General features: G+C 45.0%; 1 protein-coding gene across 2 annotated transcripts in view; it reads right to left on the bottom strand.

Moving 5' to 3' along the window:
- LOC138977931 (uncharacterized) overlaps window positions 1–22,270 on the bottom strand; it is a 23,225-nt gene extending 955 nt beyond the window's left edge. Inside the window, exons 1-6 of one of the 2 annotated variants that reach the window (XM_070350531.1) lie at window positions 21,936–22,270; window positions 16,820–17,896; window positions 15,578–15,786; window positions 12,414–12,896; window positions 11,560–11,918; window positions 1–4,979 (exon numbers count right to left, since the gene is read on the bottom strand). The exon at window positions 1–4,979 is cut by the window's left edge and continues 955 nt beyond it. In XM_070350531.1, the coding sequence (XP_070206632.1) occupies window positions 4,555–4,979; window positions 11,560–11,918; window positions 12,414–12,896; window positions 15,578–15,786; window positions 16,820–17,896; window positions 21,936–21,938 (2,556 nt within the window). In that variant the 5' untranslated portion in view covers window positions 21,939–22,270 and the 3' untranslated portion in view covers window positions 1–4,554. The remainder of the gene's footprint in view (window positions 4,980–11,559; window positions 11,919–12,413; window positions 12,897–15,577; window positions 15,787–16,819; window positions 17,897–21,935) is intronic. The other variant, XM_070350532.1, reaches the window with a different exon arrangement.
- Between the last annotated feature and the right edge of the window lie 230 nt (window positions 22,271–22,500).

The raw sequence follows: 22,500 nt of genomic DNA, 5'->3' as shown, positions 1-22,500 counted from the left end.
TTTCTGTGATCGTGATGGGACTTTGCCCGTGATCCGTGATGACAAAAAAATCAAGTCTCGTGATCGTGATCGTCATTTGTTTTCGTGATCGTGATGGGCATTATTGCAAAGCATTTTATTTTCAACGTACATTTTTCACAGCTGTATCACTCTATGATCCTCTATTCGTCAAGGAGCCAATCCCGATTGAAGGGAAGCAACAACACATTCAGAAATATGATTTTGATAGCGATTGCTTCCCTTTATGAGAACCAATCACACACAAAAAAAAGATCCAATCAGAAGGCAAATTGCAAAAGTCTGCCAAACTTCATCCAATGGAAGGGCTTCGTGCAAAAGTTTTGAGTGCATTCAGTCAAATTCGAATTCGAAGATCCAAAATGGCGTGCAGCGGTACTGTCATCGAACTTCTGTTATATTTTGTGGATTCAAGCCAGACCAAAGCAGGCGGCGAGAATGCCTTCCTTGGTGGAAAGGTCAGGCTACGGGTCGGTCTTTCCGAAGACGAAATATCAAGGTATGTTCATCCAGGTCTATGGTTCATCTATGTTGCTCTATGACTGTTCTGAATGTAGGCAAAGATCTTGAAATTTGTTCAAGATCTTTGAGTTTGAGTGAGATCATTGACATTGTCGACATTGCCACGTCCGGCTGTCACTCGCTCAGTGTGACCTCGACTGGCTCGAGATCGAGTCTGCGTTTAGCCAAAACCGAAACTTGAAATGTGTTTTTCATCCCAGCAACGTGGACACGCTTGGCATAGATTCTAATTGTCGCTTCTTTGCATTAAGCTTGGATTTATTTTAGCGCCTGTAAACTTTAATATCAACAATGGGTTAAATTCAGAAACAATGGCGGGGAGACGTGCCAGTTTGGGTCACTTGATCCTCATGTCAAAGACGATCAAAGTCATGTTCGTTGGGGATTTTGTCAGGCATGCTACTTTTCCGGTAATTGCCGGAAATCCGATAAAGCCGTTTTCAAAATCCGGTAAAGTCAAATTTATTCCGGTGAAGTTGAAAAATTTCCGCAAAAAAAGTGACGATCCGTGTGAATATCGCGCAACGCGACCGGGCGCCGGTCTCAATGAAGCCAGCGCACAGTAGTGTTGTTTTCACCAGTTTGGAGGTGTGTTGAATGGTGGCGGTGGGAGGCTAAAATGGGATTTTTAACAAGATCACAACACTATTACAGCCCTGAAAATGATGCCCAGAATGCACCAGATTGCACCGATTTTAACCGTTTTTTGAAAAAAACCGGGGGGGCATGCCCCCGGACACCCCTAGTTGGCTCGCCTGCTTCGCAGGCTCAGGCTTGTGGCTTTGCCACTGGCACTGCGCGCTTCTTTCAGGTAAAACCATTTTTGGCCTGTAGCATTCCTGTTTGTTTTTCAAGGCCATGAACCCAGGCGATGGTGTACCTCAAATTGTATGGCAAAGTTGAAAATAAAGAACCCATCACACATACATGTACTTTAATTTCAATCCACCCAATTGTTTTTGAGAAAATGGGTTTACAAGATTTAGCTCTGGAAATGTGAAATTGTGCAAGTATATATTCATGTGTGTGAGTGAGGGTGGGAGTTGAATGTGTATGAGTGTAAAGAGAGAGAGAGAGAGAGAGAGAGAGAGAGAGAGAGAGAGAGAGAGAGAGAGAGAGAGAGAGAGAGAGAGAGAGAGAGAGAGAGAGAGAGAGAGAGAGAGAGAGAAAACAATGAAAACAACATTCTTGTTACTGATTACAAATCATGATATGTATTTCTATGTGTGTATGAAAGAGAATTAAAAAAATAATAATTAAAAAATGCAACAGTTCTCACTTTGTGTTGAATAAACAATAGATCCAGAGGAGCGAATTACTGTGTGGTTGTGTTTACTTTGACACGTGCTTTCTGTACATGCAACTTTTACCGTGACCGTGATTTGCCACTGGTGTTCGTGATCGTGAAAACAAAAATCAAGGTAACTGTGATCGTGAAAGCTAAAATTTCCCTTCCCGTGATCGTGATGATACCCCCCCGTTGGGGCCCTCAAAGTTAACCTTTTCCTTTGAAGCCCTATTCTTTATGACAAGAGGTTTACTAAATGATTCAAGCTTGTCATAAATAGGCCATACTAACTTAATGATTCAAGCTTGTCATAAATAGGCCATACTAACTTAATGATTCAAGCTTGTCATAAATAGGCCATATTAACTTAATGATTCAAGCTTGTCATAAATAGGCCATATTAACTTAATGATTCAAGCTTGTCATAAATAGGCCATATTAACTTAATGATTCAAGCTTGTCATAAATAGGCCATATTAACTTAATGATTCAAGCTTGTCATAAATAGGCCATATTAACTTAATGATTCAAGCTTGTCATAAATAGGCCATATTAACTTAATGATTCAAGCTTGTCATAAATAGGCCATATTAACTTAATGATTCAAGCTTGTCATAAATAGGCCATATTAACTTAATGATTCAAGCTTGTCATAAATAGGCCATATTAACTTAATGATTCAAGCTTGTCATAAATAGGCCATATTAACTTAATGATTCAAGCTTGTCATAAATAGGCCATATTAACTTAATGATTCAAGCTTGTCATAAATAGGCCATATTAACTTAATGATTCAAGCTTGTCATAAATAGGCCATATTAACTTAATGAAACAGTAGCTATGGTCTTCAACAACGTTTAATGATGCATACATATTGCTTGCATGTCTCAGTGGTCACTTTCTGGTGCAAAACAACTCTGACGGTTAGCACGTAACGTAACCCAGTGGTCACTTTCTGGTGCAAAACAACTCTGACGGTTAGCACGTAACGTAACCCAGTGGTCACTTTCTGGTGCAAAACAACTCTGACGGTTAGCACGTAACGTAACCCAGTGGTCACTTTCTGGTGCAAAACAACTCTGACGGTTAGCACGTAACGTAACCCAGTGGTCACTTTCTGGTGCTAAACAACTCTGACGGTTAGCACGTAACGTAACCCAGTGGTCACTTTCTGGTGCAAAACAACTCTGACGGTTAGCACGTAACGTAACCCAGTGGTCACTTTCTGGTGCTAAACAACTCTGACGGTTAGCACGTAACGTAACCCAGTGGTCACTTTCTGGTGCAAACCAGTCTTGGCGTTCAGTACACGACCTGGGTGGTCACTTTCTGGTGCAGGTCAACCCTGACATTCAGTGATTGACCCGGTCGGTCACTTTATGGTGCAAGTCAACCCTGACATTCAGTGAATGACCCGGTCGGTCACTTTCTGGTGCAAGTCAACCCTGACATTCAGTGAATGACCTGGGTGGTCACTTTCTGGTGCAAGTCAACCCTGACATTCAGTGAATGACCCGGGTGGTCACTTTCTGGTGCAAGTCAACCCTGACATTCAGTGAATGACCCGGTCGGTCACTTTCTGGTGCAAGTCAACCCTGACATTCAGTGAATGACCCGGGTGGTCACTTTCTGGTGCAAGTCAACCCTGACATTCAGTGAATGACCCGGGTGGTCACTTTCTGGTGCAAGTCAACCCTGACATTCAGTGAATGACCCGGTTGGTCACTTTCTGGTGCAAGTCAACCCTGACATTCAGTGAATGACCCGGTCGGTCACTTTCTGGTGCAAGTCAACCCTGACATTCAGTGAATGACCCGGTCGGTCACTTTCTGGTGCAAGTCAACCCTGACATTCAGTGAATGACCTGGGTGGTCACTTTCTGGTGCAAGTCAACCCTGACATTCAGTGAATGACCCGGGTGGTCACTTTCTGGTGCAAGTCAACCCTGACATTCAGTGAATGACCCGGGTGGTCACTTTCTGGTGCAAGTCAACTCTGACATTCAGTGAATGACCCGGTCGGTCACTTTCTGGTGCAAGTCAACCCTGACATTCAGTGAATGACCCGGTCGGTCACTTTCTGGTGCAAGTCAACCCTGACATTCAGTGAATGACCTGGGTGGTCACTTTCTGGTGCAAGTCAACCCTGACATTCAGTGAATGACCCGGTTGGTCACTTTCTGGTGCAAGTCAACCCTGACATTCAGTGAATGACCCGGTTGGTCACTTTCTGGTGCAAGTCAACCCTGACATTCAGTGAATGACCCGGGTGGTCACTTTCTGGTGCAAGTCAACCCTGACATTCAGTGAATGACCCGGGTGGTCACTTTCTGGTGCAAGTCAACCCTGACATTCAGTGAATGACCCGGTCGGTCACTTTCTGGTGCAAGTCAACCCTGACATTCAGTGAATGACCCGGTTGGTCACTTTCTGGTGCAAGTCAACCCTGACATTCAGTGAATGACCCGGTTGGTCACTTTCTGGTGCAAGTCAACCCTGACATTCAGTGAATGACCCGGTTGGTCACTTTCTGGTGCAAGTCAACCCTGACATTCAGTGAATGACCCGGTCGGTCACTTTCTGGTGCATATCAACCCTGGCACCCGGGTCACTTTCTGGTGCAAGTCAACCCTGACATTCAGTGAATGACCCGGGTGGTCACTTTCTGGTGCATATCAACCCTGGCACCCGGGTCACTTTCTGGTACAAGCTAGTCAACCCTGGCGGTCATTTCACGACCCGAATAAGGTGTGTGGTGCTTCGGGACACAATTACCAGCCTGTCCCCTGCCTCGATCCTCTCCTGGCTGCGGTCGTCATCGTCAAACTCGTCGTCTCTGCCAGGCAGCCACACGACCAGTTTTCTCTCCAGACCGAACACGGCGGACACATGAGCAACTGTGACGACATCTGACGCTGCTGTGGCCACGTCAGCCACATCTCTCTCCCACCGAGCCACATCGCGCCCTTTGTCCTTCTGACCGAGCACGAGTAGCGGAAAACCCGCTGCCCGTAGACCCCTGACCAGGCCACAAGCTGGTGACGTCGCTGTGCCCGTGTCATCCTTGACGTCATCGCGTAGTTTGGAGCACCGTGTCAATATGAAGACGTCTCGATAGCTCAGCGGGTGTGGGCTGTTTGCCGTGATGGCTGCTGAATATGAAACAGTAATGAAATTGGATGGTTATGTTTTGCTATGAATGTTTAAGTTATTGTTTTTGTTTTTGGCATACATATTTGTTTTTATACCGCAAAAATGCATGCTCCAAACTGACTGGATCGTTGCAAGACAGTTATGTTTCCCATGTTGGCCATAAAAAAGGAAAGAATGCATGCGTATTTATTAGATATGAAATACACAAAGCGATACAATCAAAGTATTGTCCCGGAGGTGTTTTCAGACAGGCCAGATACAGGTTGTCCCGGAGGTGTTTTTAAGACAGGCCAGACACAGGTTGTCCGGGAGGTGTTTTCAGACAGGCCAGACACAGGTTGTCCCGGAGGTGTTTTCAGACAGGCCAGACACAGGTTGTCCCGGAGGTGTTTTCAGACAGGCCAGACACAGGTTGTCCCGGAGGTGTTTTCAGACAGGCCAGACACAGGTTGTCCCGGATGTGTTTTCAGACAGGCCAGACACAGGTTGTCCGGGAGGTGTTTTCAGACAGGCCGGACACAGGTTGCCCGGGAGGTGTTTTCAGACAGGCCAGACACAGGTTGTCCCGGAGGTGTTTTCAGACAGGCCAGACACAGGTTGTCCCGGAGGTGTTTTCAGACAGGCCAGACACAGGTTGTCCGGGAGGTGTTTTCAGACAGGCCAGACACAGGTTGTCCCGGAGGTGTTTTCAGACAGGCCAGACACAGGTTGCCCGGGAGGTGTTTTCAGACAGGCCAGACACAGGTTGCCGGCCCGGGAGGTGTTTTCAGACAGGCCAGACACAGGTTGCCCGGGAGGTGTTTTCAGACAGGCCAGACACAGGTTGCCCGGGAGGTGTTTTCAGACAGGCCAGACACAGGTTGTCCCGGAGGTGTTTTCAGACAGGCCAGACACAGGTGAGGGCCCCAAAGGGTTTAAAATCGTGATCGTGATTGGCGTTTTTTGACCTTTCTGTGACCGTGATTGCCGAAATTTCCATTTCTGTGATCGTGATGGGACTTTGCCCGTGATCCGTGATGACAAAAAAATCAAGTCTCGTGATCGTGATCGTCATTTGTTTTCGTGATCGTGATGGGCATTATTGCAAAGCATTTTATTTTCAACGTACATTTTTCACAGCTGTATCACTCTATGATCCTCTATTCGTCAAGGAGCCAATCCCGATTGAAGGGAAGCAACAACACATTCAGAAATATGATTTTGATAGCGATTGCTTCCCTTTATGAGAACCAATCACACACAAAAAAAAGATCCAATCAGAAGGCAAATTGCAAAAGTCTGCCAAACTTCATCCAATGGAAGGGCTTCGTGCAAAAGTTTTGAGTGCATTCAGTCAAATTCGAATTCGAAGATCCAAAATGGCGTGCAGCGGTACTGTCATCGAACTTCTGTTATATTTTGTGGATTCAAGCCAGACCAAAGCAGGCGGCGAGAATGCCTTCCTTGGTGGAAAGGTCAGGCTACGGGTCGGTCTTTCCGAAGACGAAATATCAAGGTATGTTCATCCAGGTCTATGGTTCATCTATGTTGCTCTATGACTGTTCTGAATGTAGGCAAAGATCTTGAAATTTGTTCAAGATCTTTGAGTTTGAGTGAGATCATTGACATTGTCGACATTGCCACGTCCGGCTGTCACTCGCTCAGTGTGACCTCGACTGGCTCGAGATCGAGTCTGCGTTTAGCCAAAACCGAAACTTGAAATGTGTTTTTCATCCCAGCAACGTGGACACGCTTGGCATAGATTCTAATTGTCGCTTCTTTGCATTAAGCTTGGATTTATTTTAGCGCCTGTAAACTTTAATATCAACAATGGGTTAAATTCAGAAACAATGGCGGGGAGACGTGCCAGTTTGGGTCACTTGATCCTCATGTCAAAGACGATCAAAGTCATGTTCGTTGGGGATTTTGTCAGGCATGCTACTTTTCCGGTAATTGCCGGAAATCCGATAAAGCCGTTTTCAAAATCCGGTAAAGTCAAATTTATTCCGGTGAAGTTGAAAAATTTCCGCAAAAAAAGTGACGATCCGTGTGAATATCGCGCAACGCGACCGGGCGCCGGTCTCAATGAAGCCAGCGCACAGTAGTGTTGTTTTCACCAGTTTGGAGGTGTGTTGAATGGTGGCGGTGGGAGGCTAAAATGGGATTTTTAACAAGATCACAACACTATTACAGCCCTGAAAATGATGCCCAGAATGCACCAGATTGCACCGATTTTAACCGTTTTTTGAAAAAAAACCGGGGGGGCATGCCCCCGGACACCCCTAGTTGGCTCGCCTGCTTCGCAGGCTCAGGCTTGTGGCTTTGCCACTGGCACTGCGCGCTTCTTTCAGGTAAAACCATTTTTGGCCTGTAGCATTCCTGTTTGTTTTTCAAGGCCATGAACCCAGGCGATGGTGTACCTCAAATTGTATGGCAAAGTTGAAAATAAAGAACCCATCACACATACATGTACTTTAATTTCAATCCACCCAATTGTTTTTGAGAAAATGGGTTTACAAGATTTAGCTCTGGAAATGTGAAATTGTGCAAGTATATATTCATGTGTGTGAGTGAGGGTGGGAGTTGAATGTGTATGAGTGTAAAGAGAGAGAGAGAGAGAGAGAGAGAGAGAGAGAGAGAGAGAGAGAGAGAGAGAGAGAGAGAGAGAGAGAGAGAGAGAGAGAGAGAGAGAGAGAGAGAGAGAGAGAGAGAGAGAGAAAACAATGAAAACAACATTCTTGTTACTGATTACAAATCATGATATGTATTTCTATGTGTGTATGAAAGAGAATTAAAAAAATAATAATAAAAAAATGCAACAGTTCTCACTTTGTGTTGAATAAACAATAGATCCAGAGGAGCGAATTACTGTGTGGTTGTGTTTACTTTGACACGTGCTTTCTGTACATGCAACTTTTACCGTGACCGTGATTTGCCACTGGTGTTCGTGATCGTGAAAACAAAAATCAAGGTAACTGTGATCGTGAAAGCTAAAATTTCCCTTCCCGTGATCGTGATGATACCCCCCCGTTGGGGCCCTCACAGGTTGTCCCGGAGGTGTTTTCAGACAGGCGAGACACAGGTTCACGGGGAATAACCGGCTATAAAGTGGTAAGCTGGTGAACACTGGTGAACACTCGATTCGGCCTGCATTTTCCCGTTTTACCACAAAGGTTTTGATTTTTGTCTGGAATGCATCTGCGATGACTAACTTTGTTTCGAAATGCATAATATGTTGAAGAAAGATTTGTGTTTTCCCGTATTTGAATGTTAAAACCAGAAATCGTGGTGACGAAGCACCGGAAATGGCTGCTCGGTGGGTTTCAAATGTAGAAATGCGCTTGTTTTTACAAAAACAGCTCGTATTCAGCTTTGGTACGGGAGTCTTAGTGACAAAGGAATCATACTTGATGCAAAGGAGTGCTATTTTCGGGTTGGAATCATCTGTTAGAGCGTGCAAGCAAGAGGCGGTCAAATATGCGAGATGATCGTACACCGGGTTGAAGACCGTCGGGAATGGGGCAGCAGACGCATAATCCGGTTTGATGCAAAATGTATGTAAACTAGACATTCGAACACTCTCTCTCTCTCACTTCCTCTTTCTCTCTCTCTCTGTCTCTCTCTCTCTCCCTCCCTTCACTCTCTCTCTCTCTCTCTCTCTCTCTCTCTCTCTCTCTCTCTCTCTCTCTCTCTCTCTCTCTCTCTCTTTCTCTCTCTTTCTCTTAGCAGCCTCTCTCTGTTTCGTAACTGAATAGTCGTCGGTTGCTAAAAATCCCCCCCCTCCCCCGACTTACCTTCAATATAATGTTGAATTGGAGTGGCTGTCATCCGTTAGCCAGCCAGCATAGAACAATACTTTGAGGGGGAAAGGAAACACACGGTCCTTAGCGGATGACTTTATTCAGACAACGAAGTCATTCGGCGCTCAGTGTTTTCCGGGTAATTTTGGACGAGTCCATCTCTCAACATAGGGGGAACTCATGTGATCCAATATTATAATGAGCTAATACAAAATGCTGCGGAAAAAATGTTAGAAGTTTTTTCTAAAGTAAAACAACAGCACCGTTTTACCGCAGCATTCTTTATTTCAATTTTACTGCACTAAAATGTTTTCCTGCAAAAAAAGAGGCTTCGGCGGATGATGATATTATTCAGAAATGCTGCAGAATGAAATCATTATCCGAAAAGGATAGGTAGTCTCTGTTTCCGCGGCGTTTTGTCCATCTCATTATGACATGAGTTCTCCATTTGTTGATCAATCAATCAATATGAGGCTTATATCGCGCATATTCCGTGGGTACATTTCTAGGCGCTCTGCAATGATGCCGTGTGAGATGGAATTTTATACGGCCAGTAGATTGCAGCCATTTCGGCGCATATTTACCTTTCACGGCCTATTATTCCAAGTCACACGGGTATAGGTAGACAATTATTAACTGTGCCTAAGCAATTTTGCCAGGAAAGACCCTGTTGTCAATCGTGGGATCTTTAACGTGCACACCCAATGTAGTGTACACGGGGGATGTTCGGACACCGAAGAGAGTCTGCACACAAAGTTGACTCTGTGAAATAAATTTCCGCCGAACGTGGGGACGAACTCACGCTGACAGCGGCCAACTGAATACAAATCCAGCGCACTACCAACTGAGCTATATCCCCGCCCAAGAGAAAGATGGACTCGTCCAAAATTACCGAGAAAACACTGAGCGCCGAATGATTTCGTAGTCGGAAGTTCAAAGTTGCAAAATTACGCTGGTAACACACACCTGTCAGCAGCATTATCAAATTTGCATAGACGGACGCAGTAGTTCACTTCGTTTTCGATTTGTTTAAAAAATTATTCTCGCTTCTGATTGGGCCACTGTTGAGCAAGCTATTATATCCCCGAGGGGGGAGGGGGGGCGGATACAAACGCTACTTTACAAGATCGTTAGTTTTTCTGGGTAAAAAAACTATTACAGGTTATTCGGAAGAAAAAGGTATTCCCAATAATGCTGCAGAAAAACATGTAAACATTATGTTGCGGAAAAACTACTTTGAGAGGGAAAGGAGGCACACCGTTAGGATGTCATTGTCCTTAGCGTATTATCAGTTTTTCTGCGGAAAAACAGTAATGATGTAGAAAAAACCGGTTTACCTGCAGCATTTCTGAATAATGTCATCATTTGCAGAAGCATCGTTTTTTCCGACAAATAATGCTTACATATTTTTCCGCGGAATTATTGGGAATAACTTTTTCTCCGGAATAACTTGTGACAGTTTTTTGTACCCAGAAAACACTAGCGCCGAATGACTTCGTTGCCTGAATAAAGGCATAATCCGCTAAGGACGACTACCTCCTAACCGTGTGTCTCCTTTCCCCCTCAAGGTATGGCTGACTGGCTAACAGATGACAGCCACTCCTATTCAACATTGTATTCAAGGTTAGTCTGGGGTGGGGGGTGGGGGTGGGGTTAGCAACCGACGACTATTCAGTGACGGAACAGAGTGAGACTGCTGAGAGAGAGAGAGAAAGAGAGAGAGAGAGAGAGAGAGAGAGAGAGAGAGAGGGGGAGGGAGGGAGAGAGAGAGAGAGAGAGAGAGAGAGAGAGAGAGAGAGAGAAAGAGGAAGTGAGAGAGAGAGAGTGTTCGAATGTAGTTTACATACATTTTGCATCAAACCGGATTATGCGTCTGCTGCCCCATTCGCGACGGTCTTCAACCCGGTGTACGATCATTTCGCATATTTGACCGCCTCTCGCATGCACGCTCTAACGAATGATTCCAACCCGACAATAGCACTCCTTTGCATCAAGTATGACTCCTTTGTCACTAAGACTCCCGTACCAAAGCTGAATACGAGCTGTTTTTGTAAAAACAAGCGCATTTCTACATTTGAAACCCACCGAGCAGCCATTTCCGGTGGTTCGTCACCACGATTTCTGGTTTTAACATTCAAATACGGGAAAACGCAAATCCTTCTTCAACATATTATGCATTTCGAAACAAAGTTAGTCATCGCAGATGCAGTAGCTCACCTTTAATCCAGACAGAAATCAACAACTTTGTGGTTAAACGGGAAAATGCAGGCCGAATCGAGTGTTCACCAGTGTTCACCAGCTTACCACTGTATAGCCGGTTATCCCCCGTGCAGGTTGTCCCGGAGGTGTTTTCAGACAGGCCAGACACAGGTTGTCCGGGAGGTGTTTTCAGAGAGGCCAGACACAGGTTGTCCGGGAGGTGTTTTCAGACAGGCCAGACACAGGTTGTCCCGGAGGTGTTTTCAGACAGGCCAGACACAGGTTGTCCGGGAGGTGTTTTCAGAGAGGCCAGACACAGGTTGTCCGGGAGGTGTTTTCAGAGAGGCCAGACAGAGGTTGTCCCGGAGGTGTTTTCAGACAGGCCAGACACAGGTTGTCCGGGAGGTGTTTTCAGAGAGGCCAGACACAGGTTGTCCGGGAGGTGTTTTCAGAGAGGCCAGACAGAGGTTGTCCCGGAGGTGAAGTGTCACTGTGCTTTCTGTGTCTAAAACTAGTTTCGTGCAGGTCTGTCACAGTCAAAATGTACAAGTGTCCAAAGAAGGACATAAAAAAAAAACCATGCGTTGGTAGCCAAACTTACCGCCTCTCCCCACCCCCAGTCGAGTCAACTCATCAGCGATGATACTCCCACACTCGCAGCACTCTACAGGCCACATGACGATGTGACCTTCTCCCTGATGACGTAAGGTGATGACGCGCAGGCCGTCAGCAGGGGAGGGAAGCATGGTGTCACTGTAGTTCTCTAGATGGGTGAGCTGTGTGAAAGCGGGCTGCACCTCTCGTACAATGACCGGAGCGCAGCGCAGAGGGAGGGTCAGTGACTCTGTGTGCAGAAGGGGAGATAACTCGGACCTGTCCACACGGCATGCCCACAGTCTGAGATCTGGACACTTAGTGGTCAGCTTTTCTATCAGCTGACAAAGAGCTCTTCGAGCTGATCTGTGGAAAACAAATAAAGACACGTTTTGGGGATTGTTGGATATATGGTTTGGGTTCGTTTTGGCATTATATACTATGTGATTTATAACTTATAGCTGAGTATAAAAACCAAAAACAAGAAAGGTAACAGTTTTGGAAAGTTTATTTAAGGACAAAACAAAACATTCAGAAGAACCTAGATCTAACAGCCTTTAAAGTAAAAGAGAAAAAAAAGACAAAACAGAGAAAAATGAATAAATAATGCTGATACTACCTAATAACGTCCCCAAGATGGTCGTAGTAAAGATAAGGCAACTCTAATAGCTGAATAGCTACTTTATTGCGTTGATAATTGTGGGCTATTTTCTGTCTTTCTTCCGTGTCACTCAATGTGTTTTCCCCCATCTGAGAATACCTGTAGTAGATGTAAATGCAAATCCATCTGCTTTGTTTGTGTTTGTATCTCCGTGTGCTCTGTATTTGTCTTGCTATTCTCCGTGGTCTGCCATTACCCACTTGTTTCCGTAGCCAGCTTCATCCAGGATAATATTTAGCTGGCGTTTACTTCCTTCTGCACACAGTTCATTAGCAGCTCTGTAGGCTTCAGTCTCACCGCTGTTGAAGTCATAATTACGCAGATGAACTTTGCCGGTTTTGGACGCATCCACTGAGTTCGCTTTCAGAGTCTCATTCAGCTGATACTGGATTAAGTAGGAGGCGGCACGACTCTCGAAATATGGACTCAGAATGTCAACATCTTCTCCCTGGTGAAGCCACCGCAGGCCCATCAAGACTAAGACGATCGTCTTCCCGGTACCAGGAGGACCGGTGATGCACACTAGTGGTTGAGCTTGATTGACGAGGTCGAGTTGTTGGCGAGTGACCACCAGACGCGCCAGCCTCCGTCCCAGCTCCGCCACCGCCTCCCCCTCCGTCCTCACCTCCACCCGCGGGGGGATGTTACAGTGAACGTGCACTGAGGTGGCCGGACCCACAAATCTGCCAGGAAGAAAGCGGGAGTGAAACTAAATACAGAATACAGAATACAGAATACAGAAAATGTATTGCCCAAGTTTGTGAATTCGTTTTGACACGCGGTTATCACTCCATATACTGTAGCCAAGCACACCCGACATATGCAAAAACATAAATAAATTCAACGGCATCAATAAAAAAAAAACATACACTAAAAGTAGCACCATTATCACTAAAAAAACAATTAACATCAAGCGACAGTCACACACACACACACACACACACACACACACACACACACACACACACACACACACACGCACACAAACACAAGAACACACAAGAACACACACGAACACACACACACACACACACACACACACACACACACACACACACACACACACACACACGAACAAACAAACACACGCACACACACAAACACACACGCACACACACACACACACACACACACACACACACACACACACGAACAAACACACACACACACACACACACGGAAACACAGGCACACACGAAAACACACACACACTTACACACACACACACACACACACACGAACAAACACACACACACACACACACACACACACACACGAAAAACACACACACACACACACACACACACACACACACACACACGAAACACACACACACACACACACACACACACACACACACACACACACACGAACAAACACACACACAAGACTGCCTTAAATCAAGAAGAGGCAATGCTGTAGAGTTGAGTGTGTTTAAAATATTACAAACGCACACTTCCATCCGGGTACTGTCCAACTTCTTTCCTTTTTAGCCACTAGGTGGCGTCGTTGTGACCTTGAAAGACAATGGAGGCCAATCAAACTTCTAATTAAATGTTCACGTACAGGGGTGGATATCCTGCAAGGTTACCTTAACCTGGTTGAATTGTATGCATTGTAAGGGTTGTTATAGCGTGTCAAAGTTTGCCTGCGATCACGACTCACTTCACCCCTGCCCCGTACTACACATTTAATTAAGAGGTAAAAGAACATACCAAGTAACAAGTCGCGTGAAGCGATATAACAACATTAATTATTAATTTTAGTCAAGCTTTCGGCATCAAAGTAATAGATTAACACTAACAGATTAGTCGCCGAGACTATAGTTTAGATAGTCTCGACTAACCACACCCAAAGCCTGAGACGAGTCACGCTCGTCTCCACGTAGCGTGAAAACGTAGTGCCTAGGCATACTTAACCTAGTTTCTGTAATTCTGAGCACATTTTTAGAGTAAACATGACATAATGTATATATTTATGAATTCGGGAGAAATTGAGGAATACGATGCCATCTTTTTTTTAAATCTGTCAGTGAAAATTAAAATTTAATGACACATTTAATAGGCAAACTAATTAACTAGTTTTTTTTAGGCCTCCAAGCTGAAATGCAATACCAAAGTCCGGGCTTCGTCGAAGATTACTTGACCAAAATGTCAATCAATTTGGTTGAAAAATGAGGGCGTGACAGTGCGGCCTCAACTTTCACAAAAAGCCGGATATGACGTCATCGTGTCGTCTGGGGATATCATACCCACGAACTCTCATGTGAACTTTCATGAACATCAGTTCAGTAGTTTTCTCTGAATCGCTCTACACACACACACACACACACACACACACACACACACACACACACACACACACACACACACACCACCACCACCCGCGTCTCGATTCCCGTCTTTGTTAAAACATTTAATCAAAACTTGACTCAATGTAAAAACGTGCGCGCATCGTACAGACAGTAAAATATAGTACACGGATTTGTTTTTCTCTTTGTCGTACCTTTTCTGGTTCATAATGTATCAGTTTGAACATGAGGGAAAAAATCACTTTCGACTGTGGCGCGGTGGACTACAATTTACCTCAAAGGAAGGGAAGTAACGTTTATATATTTGTGGTTTCGAGAAAGTAAAAAAATGAGTTGTGTCCCTTCTTCAGATACCGAGCCCTGCTCCAAACTGGCTGAGGGGCATGTGGTTGACGTTTTTGTGTTTGTTTAAAAAAAATCACATCAAAATCATAGTAGAGTTTAAGGGGGCACTACTAGCTGGATTTGTGAAAAAATCGGTTTTTTTCGTTCAAGATTATGAATAACCCATATGTATGCAGAAATGGCTGCATTTTATCGTGCAGCTCTTATTTTTCTGATAATTATTACGAATACTTTTCGAGATATTTGCACTCAAACAGGCATTAAAATCGATTTTTCAGTTACAGAATAAAAAATGATCGCATTGTATTCCTCATCTTTTCCTGAATTTAAAAATATAGATATGTTATGTTTAAAAATGTGCTCAGAATAGAATAGAAGAAAATAGGTCCAGTAAGTACTTTGGTCGCATGCTTCGCGGAGACGAGGTTGTCCCGCCTTGGTCTTCAGGTTAGCTGAGACTATCTGAAGGTAGTCTCGGCGATGACTGTTTTTTGGGTTATTAATCTGTATAGTTTGTTAACGATTGACTGAATGTTTTGATATCGCTTCACGCGACTTGTTCAAGTTTAGTGCGTGACAGGACCCCCTTCAAGACTCTCCATTACCGGTTGTTGCTTCACGCGACTTGTTCAAGTTTAGTGCGTGACAGGACCCCCGTCAAGAATCTCCATTACCGGTTGTTTCTGCTTCTGGTACATATTCTCCTACCTGGCAAGGATTTCTACATACAGGTGGTCGTTCAGCAGGGGGTCAGTAGAACAGGTGAAAGTGCGTGTCCACCAGGTAGAGAGCGGTGTCAGGAGGTCTGGTGTACCATGGCCTGGTGAATGATTTGCAGGGTCATAAATCTCGTCGGAGCAACAACAGAGATCGACCACATCCGATCCGCTGCTCACACCCAGACACTGAGCCAAATCCTGGAACAATAGCAACAACAGAGATCGATCACATCCGATCCGCTGCTCACACCCAGACACTGAGCCAAAGCCTGGAACAATAGCAACAACAGAGATCGATCACATCCGATCCGCTGCTCACACCCAGACACTGAGCCAAATCCTGGAACAATAGCAACAACAGAGATCGATCACATCCGATCCGCTGCTCACACCCAGACACTGAGCCAAATCCTGGAACAATAGCAACAACAGAGATCGATCACATCCGATCCGCTGCTCACACCCAGACACTGAGCCAAATCCTGGAACAATAGCAACAACAGAGATCGATCACATCCGATCCGCTGCTCACACCCAGACACTGAGCCAAAGCCTGGAACAATAGCAACAACAGAGATCGATCACATCCGATCCGCTGCTCACACCCAGACACTGAGCCAAATCCTGGAACAATAGCAACAACAGAGATCGATCACATCCGATCCGCTGCTCACACCCAGACACTGAGCCAAAGCCTGGAACAATAGCAACGACAGTTCACAATCTTCACGCACTAGCAAAAAGTACGACATTCGAATGGCTTAACAGTTTTTGTCACACTTATTCATCTTAATTCGCTGATACCATCCAATACACTGTCTAAGCGTGCGCTGCTGGTGCCCCCATGTCCCCCCCTCCTGCCTCTGTCTGTTTGTGTGGGTGTGGGTGTAGGTGTGTGGGTGTGTGTCTTTGTGTGTGTCTTAGTGTGTGTGTGTGTGTGTGTGCACGTGCGTGTGTGAGTGTGTATGTGTTTGAGTATGTGCGAGTGTGCGTGTGTGCGTGTGTATGTGTGTGTGTGTGCGTGCATGTGTGTGTGTGTGTATATGTGTTTGAGTATGTGCGAGTGTGCGTGCGTGCGTGCGTGTGTGTGTGTGTGTGTGTGTGTGTGTGTGTGTGTGTGTGCACGTGCGTGTGTGAGTGTGTATGTGTGCGAGCGTGTGTGTGTGTGTGTGTGTGTGTGTGTGTGGTGTGTGTGTGTGTGTGTGTATGCGTGCGAGCGTTCATTGATTACCTGTTCCAGCTGCTGATTTCTGGATTTCAAAATTCTCCTCAGTGTGTCTCTGCTGACGTAGGGCAGAAACAAGGTCTTCCTCACTGTCAGGCCGGGCAGCAGGTCACTCAGCACGTGCTTCACGACGATCTCCGATTTGTCCAGCTGGCTGATGGCCTTTTCTATCTTCTTCCACACAGCCTGGTCCGTCACAGGCGGTGTCTTCCTACAGCCGGGGTGACACATTCCCACGGACTTGATTTCGCCGATAAGAATGCCGTGGTGCCGATGAATCAACAACAAGTCGAACTCTCCACGTCTGTGCTTATCTTCGAGCCCGCATGGACGCGGGAGACACGCTACGGCCAGAGCTTCCTTGGGATTGCTGAGGTAATGTTCAAACTTCAGTTGCGAAATGACGAACATGACCTCGTGTCGATCTTCCCACAAAGCGTGTAACTTCCCCAACACGTGACGTTGCGCAGAATCATCTTGAGCGTCGCTGTGTTGGAAGGTCTCTGGCTGAACTCCGGGCCTGGGTTCGTCGTTCCACAGGTTGTACGACTGTGGTTCTGGCTTGTCTGGGCCTGCACAACCTCCAGACCAATTTGAGCCTGCTGCAGGCTGATTACTGGCTGATGACGTTGTCATTCGAACACATGACGTCACTGTAGCACTGGAGGGTATGCTGGCAGGCGATGACGTATTTGCATTGCATCTCGTCTGGGTATACCTAGCTTTCTTGCGTTTTCGCTTACTGACGACAGAAGGAGAAGCCGTTTGGGAAACATGTGGGCCACCCTGGCTGTACGCACCACTCAGAGGAGCTGAACTAGCTGAGCTGTGTGGAACAGAAGCCTGACCCGCCGGGGCTGGGGTGGCAGAGGTTTGACCACTAGGAGGCAGGCTCAGCAGAAGTGCGGGCTGAGTTGTCCCCGGGACAGAACACACACGATACGGCACTTTGTTGAAATGTAAGGGTGGCACGTAGTACATACGCAGCAGTGGACTGGGGTAGAACAACTCCACGACCTGTTTCCATGACACTGTTTGACCCTTTGACTGTTTGCGGTGTGACGCAGGGTCTGGCGATGAAGCCTGTCAAATATACTTACACTGGAATACAGTAAGAACAACAAGAACGCTGAAGCGGGATTACCCATTCAGTCAAGTACAGGCTACTGTGGATTCAAGTACAGGCTACTGTGGATTAAATACAGGCTACTGTGGATTCAAGTACAGGCTACTGTGGATTAAAATACAGGCTACTGTGGATTCAAATACAGGCTACTGTGGATTCAAGTACAGGCTACTGTGGATTAAAATACAGGCTACTGTGGATTCAAGTACAGGCTACTGTGGATTAAAATACAGGCTACTGTGGATTCAAATACAGGCTACTGTGGATTCAAGTACAGGCTACTGTGGATTAAAATACAGGCTACTGTGGATTCAAATACAGGCTACTGTGGATTCAAGTACAGGCTACTGTGGATTCAAATACAGGCTACTGTGGATTAAAATACAGGCTACTGTGGATTCAAATACAGGCTACTGTGGATTCAAATACAGGCTACTGTGGATTCAAATACAGGCTACTGTGGATTCAAGTACAGGCTACTGTGGATTCAAATACAGGCTACTGTGGATTCAAGTACAGGCTACTGTGGATTCAAATACAGGCTACTGTGGATTCGAATACAGGCTACTGTGAATTCAAGTACAGGCTACTGTGGATTCAAATACAGGCTACTGTGGATTCAAATACAGGCTACTGTGGATTCGAATACAAGCTACTGTGGATTCAAGTACAGGCTACTGTGGATTCAAATACAGGCTACTGTGGATTCAAATACAGGCTACTGTGGATTCAAGTACAGGCTACTGTGGATTCAAATACAGGCTACTGTGGATTCAAATACAGGCTACTGTGGATTCAAATACAGGCTACTGTGGATTCAAGTACAGGCTACTGTGGATTCAAATACAGGCTACTGTGGATTAAAATACAGGCTACTGTGGATTAAAATACAGGCTACTGTGGATTCAAATACAGGCTACTGTGGATTCAAATACATGCTACTGTGGATTCAAATATAGGCTACTGTGAATTCAAATACAGGCTACTGTGGATTCAAGTACAGGCTACTGTGGATTCGAATACATGCTACTGTGGATTCAAATACAGGCTACTGTGGATTCAAATACAGGTAACTGTGAATTCAAATAGAGGCTACTGTGGATTCAAATACAGCTACAGGCTACTGTGGATTAAAATACAGGCTACTGTGGATTCGAATACAGGCTACTGTGGATTCAAATACAGGCTACTGTGGATTCAAATGCAGGCTACTGTGGATTCAAATACAGGCTACTGTGGATTCAAATACAGGCTACTGTGGATTCGAATACAGGTTACTGTGGATTCAAATACAGGCTACTGTGGATTCAAATACAGGCTACTGTGAATTCAAATAGAGGCTACTGTGGATTCAAATACAGGCTACTGTGGATTAAAATACAGGCTACTGTGGATTCGAATACAGGCTACTGTGGATTCAAATACAGGCTACTGTGGATTCAAATGCAGGCTACTGTGGATTCAAATACAGGCTACTGTGGATTCAAATACAGGCTACTGTGGATTCAAATACAGGCTACTGTGGATTCAAGTACAGGCTACTGTGGATTCGAATACAGGCTACTGTGGATTCAAATACAGGCTACTGTGGATTCAAATACAGGCTACTGTGGATTGAAGTACAGGCTACTGTGGATTCAAATACAGGCTACTGTGGATTCAAGTACAGGCTACTGTGGATTCAAGTACAGGCTACTGTGGATTCAAATACAGGCTACTGTCGATTCAAATACAGGCTACTGTCGATTCAAGTACAGGCTACTGTGGATTCAAATACAGGCTACTATGGATTCAAATACAGGCCACTGTGAATTCAAATACAGGCTACTGTGGATTAAAATACAGGCTACTGTGGATTAAAATACAGGCTACTGTGGATTCGAATACAGGCTACTGTGGATTCAAATACAGGCTACTGTGGATTCAGATACAGGCTACTGTGGATTCAAGTACAGGCTACTGTGGATTCAAATACAGGCTACTGTCGATTCAAGTACAGGTTACTGTGGATTCAAATACAGGCTACTGTGGATTAAAATACAGGCTACTGTGGATTCAAATACAGGCTACTGTGAATTCAAATACAGGCTACTGTGGATTCAAGTACAGGCTACTGTGGATTCAAATACAGGCTACTGTGAATTCAAATAAGGCTACTGTGGATTCAAATACAGGCTACTGTGGATTCAAATACAGGCTACTGTGGATTCAAGTACAGGCTACTGTGGATTCAAATACAGGCTACTGTGAATTCAAGTACAGGCTGCTGTGGATTAAAATACAGGCTACTGTGGATTAAAATACAGGCTACTGTGGATTCAAATACAGGCTACTGTGGATTCAAGTACAGGCTACTGTGGATTCGAATACAGGCTACTGTGGATTCAAATACAGGCTACTGTGGATTCAAATACAGGCTACTGTGGATTCAAATACAGGCTACTGTGGATTCAAATACAGGCTACTGTGGATTCGAATACAGGCTACTGTGGATTCAAATACAGGCTACTGTGGATTCGAATACAGGCTACTGTGGATTCAAACACAGGCTACTGTGGATTCAAATACAGGCTACTGTCGATTCAAATACAGGCTACTGTGGATTAAAATACAGGCTACTGTGGATTAAAATACAGGCTACTGTCGATTCAAGTACAGGCTACTGTGGATTTAAATACAGGCTACTGTGGATTCGAATACAGGCTACTGTGGATTCAAATACAGGCTACTGTGGATTCGAATACAGGCTCCTGTGGATTCAAGTACAGGCTACTGTGGATTCAAATACAGGCTACTGTCGATTCAAATACAGGCTACTGTGGATTAAAATACAGGCTACTGTCGATTCAAATACAGGCTACTGTGGATTCAAATACAGGCTACTGTGGATTCAAATACAGGCTACTGTGGATTCAAATACAGGCTACTGTAGATTCAAATACAGGCTACTGTGGATTCAAATACAGGCTACTGTGGATTAAAATACAGGCTACTGTGGATTAAAATACAGGCTACTGTGGATTCAAGTACAGGCTACTGTGGATTCAAATACAGGCTACTGTGGATTGGAATACAGGCTACTGTGGATTCAAATACAGGCTACTGTGGATTCGAATACAGGCTACTGTGGATTCAAGTACAGGCTACTGTGGATTCAAATACAGGCTACTGTGGATTCAAATACAGGCTACTGTGAATTCAAATACAGGCTACTGTGGATTCAAATACAGGCTACTGTGAATTCAAATACAGGCTACTGTGGATTCAAGTACAGGCTACTGTGGATTCGAATACAGGCTACTGTGGATTCAAATACAGGCTACTGTGGATTCAAATACAGGCTACTGTGGATTCAAATACAGGCTACTGTCGATTCAAATACAGGCTACTGTCGATTCAAATACAGGCTACTGTCGATTCAAATACAGGCTACTGTCGATTCAAATACAGGCTACTGTGGATTCAAAAGAAAATGATTTGAATGAAATGTGCTTGTTACAGCTCGTCTACGTGTAAATCTGCTAGGGTAGAATAATATTATAATACTGTGACGTCATATATATTTCGCCGGAGATGTAATTTGCGCGTTCCAAACTTACAGAAAACCCCCCAAAAAATGACACTTATGTCTTCACGGTCTGTTGGCGCCGTTGAGCATTTCTGTTATATCGGCTACTTACTGTTTGTATGTGAATCTCTCTTCTCTATCTTTGTCATTATCAACAGCTATTGTGTTTTCAGCGTAGCAATAGGGTCTAATATTTTGACGAGCACAAACACACACACACACACACACACACACACACACACACACACACACACACACACACACACACACACACACACACACACACACTCACATACACACACACACACACATACACACACATCTACACACACACACATATATACACACACAAACACACACATATACACACATAAACACACACACACACACCACACCACACACACACACCACACACACACACCGCTTACCATAATTATCAGAAGTCAAAGCCCTTGAAAAGCGGCAAGTAACGACACATCATGGCACTGACTGCTGCTGGAGTTGTTTTCAAAAAAACAAACCCACTCACAGAGCCGATCGAGTCTACTCACGTTGCCTATTATGTTGGCCTGGGAGAGCTATACACTGACTGATAAACTCACCGAGCCACACCATAACGGAACCACCATTCTACCCGTATGCGCTTCTGTTCCAGTTGTGTGTTTAACCTGTGAACCGTGAAATACACACGTAGGTTACAGCTCTTCTTTTCAAGCGGCACGAATGCACCGAGGCTTCTATTCTCGATCACAAACACCCTCTATCCGACCACAGCACACGCGTACTAAAAATAGATGTGACGTCATCGCAGTCGGGTTCTTATCGATTGGTGCAGACGTTTCGCGAAAAGGCGCAGACCCACTAGCATTTGGAGTGTTGTATCCTTAGCGGATTATGACTTTATTCAGTTCTTCTGCAGAAAAACAGAAATGCTGGAGAAAAACTGTCTTCATAGTGTCACCTTTCGCGAGAGCAACGTTTTTTTCTGCAGTA

This window comes from Littorina saxatilis, linkage group LG10, assembly GCF_037325665.1.
Source record: "Littorina saxatilis isolate snail1 linkage group LG10, US_GU_Lsax_2.0, whole genome shotgun sequence".
NCBI lineage: Eukaryota > Metazoa > Mollusca > Gastropoda > Littorinimorpha > Littorinidae > Littorina > Littorina saxatilis.
The sequence above is the reverse complement of the archived record's forward strand: the minus strand, read 5'-3'. Positions and strand labels throughout refer to the sequence as shown.